Raw genomic sequence first — 6,000 nt, 5'->3', positions numbered from 1 at the left:
TTCCTTCTCTTTCAAAGTGAACCATTATCCTCATCACCAAATGGCCCTTTAGTCTGGTTTGACAGAGACGAAAAAATGGTGCATTAGTGCTACAATTCAAATTTCAGCATTTACTGTCAGGCTGGAAATTAACTCATGTTACACAGATGAAGAAGGTCAATGCATTAGCAAACCCGTATCCTATCCACCAGCTGTGGTAGCTATATTACCTCAAGACACTGGCTATTTTAACTGTAATTGGGAGCAAAGGTAACAAATGATTTGTAGTAGCATTCGGAAAGACCCTGGGTTAAATTCCAATCTCAGTCACACGTGAAGTTGAGACAAGGAACTAACTCGCTTGCTGAAGTATTATTATCATCATCATTATTGTTTAGTAAAGCTTGTAATGACAAAATCAGGTTTTACCTTAGCTCCAGATCAACTAAATCCCTACCTGAAATGCAGTATATTTCTGTGCATAAAGTGTTACAACTAAAACAAAGAGGAATCTTAACTTTAGAATGAATCTTTGAATCAAGCCATCCATATATACATGTTGATGCTTGCATGCTGACACACAAACACATCCAGTCTCCGTTCCATTTAACATAATTATGTACATTAGCCATACTTGTTCGCTATATATATTCACTAGTAAACATATGAAAAGTATCTACCGTATCACAGGGAAGTTAGATTACTTACAGGAAGATGTTAACATGGGTGTTGTACGTTTGTCTAATCTAGCCTGCCTATGCCATAGGACGCATGCAGAAAAATGTGAAAAATATTTACGTGTAAGCAATCTGTTCGACATACAGACAATTGCCAGCTGTGTTATTAACATTAAAATTAAAACATCTAATATATTCTAGTTTGGATGTTTCGGTTCTAGCAAATTAGTAGTAGAATTAGAAAGGATTTTTAAAAGCTTCCACAAGATTTTTTTTTTAACATAGTAGTTAAGATTAATGAGGTCAGAACCTTCCTGATGTTTTGATGTTGTGTATGATCAGACCAATCAAGTTTCTAGACATCTTTTAAAATATCTTTTTAAATGTTACAAAAAACAATCATTCCAATAGTACTAGTAACAATAACACAACTTATATTTGATCTTCAAAACTTTTTTCCGAAAGTTCATTAATAATTTCAGTTCTCTTGTAAATATTTAAGTTCAGTAGTTTAGATTGCTGTCTGCCATTGAGGAACTCATGCTGCAGAACAGACACAGTAGGACTTTCATGGGAGAAGACTATAGAGATACGCAGATTGCTGCTTTCATGCAGCACTACTGTCCTTCTAATCCTGTCTGACACAGGGCATTGGTGGTGTTGATGTGGCACTTGATGTACGCAGCAAAATCTGTTTACGATATTCTTTCAGATAATACGGAGAATGAGTTACTGGCTCTGTCTAGTCTTTTGCCATGTAAATTAATGCATTTTGTAGTTTTTAAACTTCAGTTAATGTGCTTATATTACAAATCAATCAGGCCATTTTACAGCAATAACTAAATAATACGCCTTAGGGTGCAGAACACCTGCGACTCTCCCCACCTACAAAAATCCTTGTCCCAAATCCTAGAACATCTTCTGCCAACACATGAAAGGCATTGGATTTCAAAGGCAACTTTTGTCCTCCGTGGTTTTGGAGGTTTTTTTTGTATTTGCACGGAAATTTATGCGCAAGCAAATCTCTCCATGTCTATACCAGTTTCCGTCTTTTTACAGATGGGGAATATAAATCAGAGAGGTTAAATGGAAAGGAGGATGGACATAGCTTAAAACAGAGGGCAATGAAAGTTCTGACACCTGCTTCTGGCTCTGTGTGTGTGCATGCATGTGTGTTCATAAATAAACTTTAATAAGAAACACTAGGCCTCTCTGTATCACAATTTCTCCATCTGTAAAATGGGAATAATATTGCTTACCTATCTCCTAGAGGTGCAGGAAGGTTTAAATCACTATTCTTTATAATCCATTTTGAGATCCAGAGATGGCAAGTGCTATAGAAATGGAAGTATCAGAGTCAGTGTAAGAGCTGGAACAAGAACACCATAATTTCTGGTGCCTACTATTATCCTCTGAGATCACAGCTCTCTCTTTCATCCCTATTTCACCTCCTCTCAAACTAGTGCATAAGGAAGCTTCAGGTCTGCGTGAGTACAGCTACTAGTTAGAAAGAAGGTTTTAATAATAAGCAGTTTCACAATTCCGTTAATGTAATGATACTATTTGTACATATATTCTAATAGTGTTTGAGGTGAACAAGATGATGAAAGAGTCACAAGTATTCCGACTAAAATTCGTAGCGTACATGATTTGTGCTGTACTGACTACCGGTCCTTCCCCAAAGACCTTAACAAAGATTCTGCATGTTACAGTAAGAGCGCTTAATGCGTAAAATTTATATGGAAATGCAATAAAAACTGGAAATAAAAACCAGCAAAAAATATATTAAGATTCATTTGTTCCTCAGCACACATTAGCAAGCCTCCCATTCACAGCGAGCTAGTTCTGTGTAGACTGATGAGAGAAGACATGTAAAGACATCAGTGGTAGATGAACAGAAAAAGAAATGAAAAACAGTAACATAACAAACAGAAAAAAGAAAATAAAGCATGAAGTGATTTTTCCTTGCTTATGAGTCAGAAATGAACAGAAAATACTGTCAAGCCCTAGTCTCTTTAATAAATCTTCCTTTCACCCTCTTGTGAATCATCCTATTGCATCGAAACGTGACGTCAGACAATACTTTCCAGCCATGAATACAGACATATACATTTCCTCTGTTGGCAAACCCTGGAAGGGATTGCCTGTACTTGGAAGACCTTCAAACTCTCTGAATAAAAATCTTCCCCTGCTTAGTATTGCTAGCTAATCTAACCAGGACAGAGAGAGGGCCCGCTGTGTCCCTCCACAGCTGGCAACGAAAGCAGCAAAAGACGACACCTCCTGTACCTTTTATAACTACTGGCACTTTCACTCTATACTATATTTAAGAGCTCCATAAACTCGCACAGCACTATATCTGCTATAACAGAATGACTGCAGAGTTCCCCCAAGTGCCAACAGTCTAAAGATCCAAATGAACCCCTAGATAATAAAATCTCAAAAGCATATCAAATGCCAGGCATGCTGCTGCTGTTACAGAAATACTGCTGATCCCCCTTCACTTAGGAGAAAGGAGAACCTTGAACCTAAAAAACTCCGGTTTAAACCAAAGCAAGCTACGCAACAGGGGCACAGGGGGAAAAGCCAGTACGTAAACTGCCGTCTTGCTGTTTCAGGTCCGAATTCTGTAAGTTAGCACAATTTCCAAGTAATATTTGTCTTCACGTGGGCTTTCAGATACGGGCTTCTATGCAAGCACTCAATGCATTACGTTTTTTCCCGTGGGTCCCCCGTAAAAAAGGGTGCCTCGCCGTGCCACCTTTGTGCAGATCGGGGGCCCCCACGCAACACTGGATACAGAGATTACGGCAGGCTGTAATCTCCTGCGTTCCACTCGGCAATAGCCCAGCTCTTCAGGCTTTGCAGCGAATGCCTTTCACTCGTAGTGAACAATAATTTTAAAAGGCGTTAATTACCTCATATACATTATGGCAATGTTGGTTTTAAATTTGCATTATTAATTTTAACTCTCCGTATTTTTATGGTTTGCTTTGCAGTCTATACGTTAACTGTAGCAGATGAAATATTGCCCTTCGCTAAGTCCCACGAGCTTTGACAGAGCCAGGAATGGATAGTTCTAGTGACAACCGACAGACCGCCATTCAGCATTCTTGTTTTAACTCAGCCCGACTGAACAGAGACCAGGGTTGAAGTTAGTGGTAGAAGTTATTCCATACGAAATAACCTGGCTGTTTCAGGTAACCTGGAGCTCTAGTTCAGTTACCAGCAACTATATTTTTGGAAAGAGCTCAACAAGTGAATGGGAATGCAGAGTAAACTACCATAGGTCCCTCACCCTTTGTAGTGGTGTATCCGGGTAAAGGGTGAGACACACGGCTGGGGCTGGGGGATGTAGGATGGGGATTACTCTGCTGCCACCCATGTTCTGTGGATAAAAAAGTATTCCAGTCACTGCAGGTGTCAATTCAGTATCTTTTGCAATCCATAAAGTCTTTTTATTTTTTTAATCAGCTGTTACTTAAAGACGTTTTTTAAAGCATTGCTAATAATATTTTCTGAAAGTTCCGCTAACGCCATTATAGAAAGAGATTGTCTTATGCAGTTCAATAAACCTTGGTACACAAATACGAAAATAATATTTTTCTCATATATCTCTTCCTCGTGAATTCATTGAAGGGAAACTTTTTTTCCTTTTCTTTCAAGTCTTTAGTTAAGAGATTTTGTGCTTCAAATCTTGGACAAAATAGCTTGCGTTCCAGATGCCCATGTTACATTTTACACAGTTAATGTGGTTTTGTTAACTCTGTATCATACCAAATAGTTGAAAACAGGAAGATGGAACATACTTACTTTTATACTTTAAAAAAAATGTAAAAAGGCCAGCACTCCCCTAATGTCAATGGGTCAGTTGGCTCTGTGGCCACTGTTTATGTGCTTATGTATATGTCTGAAGACTCCTGAAGGCCACCAAGGGAGTTAGGTAAGGAGGAGACCGCTTTCTGTCTGGCCATTTCCCCCATCTGACAAGCTAGGGAAGGCAGGACAAGTTCCTGCACGTGAAGATGTATGTTGCACCGAGGCAGAATTTCTCCTTAGTACAGACATGGAATTCAGTACAACTGAAATGTTCTTTCTGGGATCTGCAAAACCCAAAATATAAATATTGTTTCTAAAATAAACCAACAGTATTTGGACTGATGGGTACAATTACCCAGATTCCATGTGAAACAAACAAAAAAATTGAGCATTAGGTCTTCAGGCTGTGAATAAATAAAGTAGGCCAAAATGCAAAAGTTCATAATTGTTGCACTGAATCTTTCCTGGAGACAGACTTGCTTTTAGCTAAATAAACAAACCCCACAGACCATTAAAACCATTCCTTCCTTTGTGACTACATTTTTACTTCTGGAACAAAGACGATTATGCCAAAAAGCCATCTTTTGTATAAAACAAACAATGTAACCACATATATTGTCCTTTCCTTTTGTCTTGCATTAAGTACGTACATTTCCATGTCTATATTCATTTAAATCAGTTCAAGAAACAGTGATTCCCAGCCAAGCCAAAATTTGACCGTGGTGGACACTGTGCTGACCATAATCTAGCGAACGTGACAAATAGTGTTACCTACTCCATGAGAAGGGGGAAAGGGGGTTGCCCTTTGCACTTAAACACAGAAGTGCCACTTTTCAAATTTGATCACAGTGTTGAATTCTGTATCAACAACTTAAACAGATTACCACTCTTCTTTCAAAAAAGTTTATTGACCAAATTTCTGACTGACACATATTGCCACTTCTATTAGCTTCATTTCAAGATCGGAAAATACATACTTAAAAGATATTTTCGATGTTTGGAACATGTCTTAGTAAATATTTTCATATGGCAAGTGGGATACCCGATACAAATATTGACACATCATGATAGTCACTGAAATTACGTTTTCGTGGTGCTATTGAGTGCTCTGAGTTTTATATTCTACCTGGACTTAGCTGATCCTCTGAAAAAAGAAAAAGCATTTCAGTCCTTAAGAATAAGTATCCACGTCCCAGTTTATGTAAGCAGCAGTTAAAATTTCTCTCTGTTTAGGAATATCCTCAAGCCTAGGCTTAAATTTAAGCACTGACCTTAATCAACATGTGCTTTACACTAAACATACAATTAAAAAGGATTTTCTTTTGAATCAAGTCCTGGATTTTGTCATAAATGTTCTGTGGTACATAGGATACTTTTATGTGCGTTTGATTTTCTGTTCTAAATACTGGCAATTTTTTTTCCACGGCCAGCAACAGCTCGGTGGCATAGTACATGTCGGATTTGATTTATCTCTGGTTGCCATTATTTACTGCAGAAACAATGCTTTTTAGTTACAATTCAGCAC

At 38.1% G+C, this 6,000-nt stretch overlaps 1 protein-coding gene across 2 annotated transcripts in view; it reads right to left on the bottom strand.

Moving 5' to 3' along the window:
- Positions 1-1,955: 1,955 nt before the first annotated feature.
- PCDH10 (protocadherin 10) overlaps positions 1,956-6,000 on the bottom strand; it is a gene marked incomplete at both ends in the record, with an annotated part of 29,046 nt that continues 25,001 nt past the window's right edge. The window contains 2 exons of one of the 2 annotated variants that reach the window (XM_081999771.1): positions 1,956-1,990; positions 3,955-4,044. In XM_081999771.1, coding sequence (XP_081855897.1) covers positions 1,956-1,990; positions 3,955-4,044 — 125 coding nt within the window. The remainder of the gene's footprint in view (positions 1,991-3,954; positions 4,045-6,000) is intronic. The other variant, XM_081999773.1, reaches the window with a different exon arrangement.

Source organism: Phaethon aethereus, assembly GCF_964289735.1.
Source record: "Phaethon aethereus genome assembly, chromosome: 4".
In the NCBI taxonomy this organism is placed as follows: domain Eukaryota; kingdom Metazoa; phylum Chordata; class Aves; order Phaethontiformes; family Phaethontidae; genus Phaethon; species Phaethon aethereus.
The sequence above is the reverse complement of the archived record's forward strand: the minus strand, read 5'-3'. Positions and strand labels throughout refer to the sequence as shown.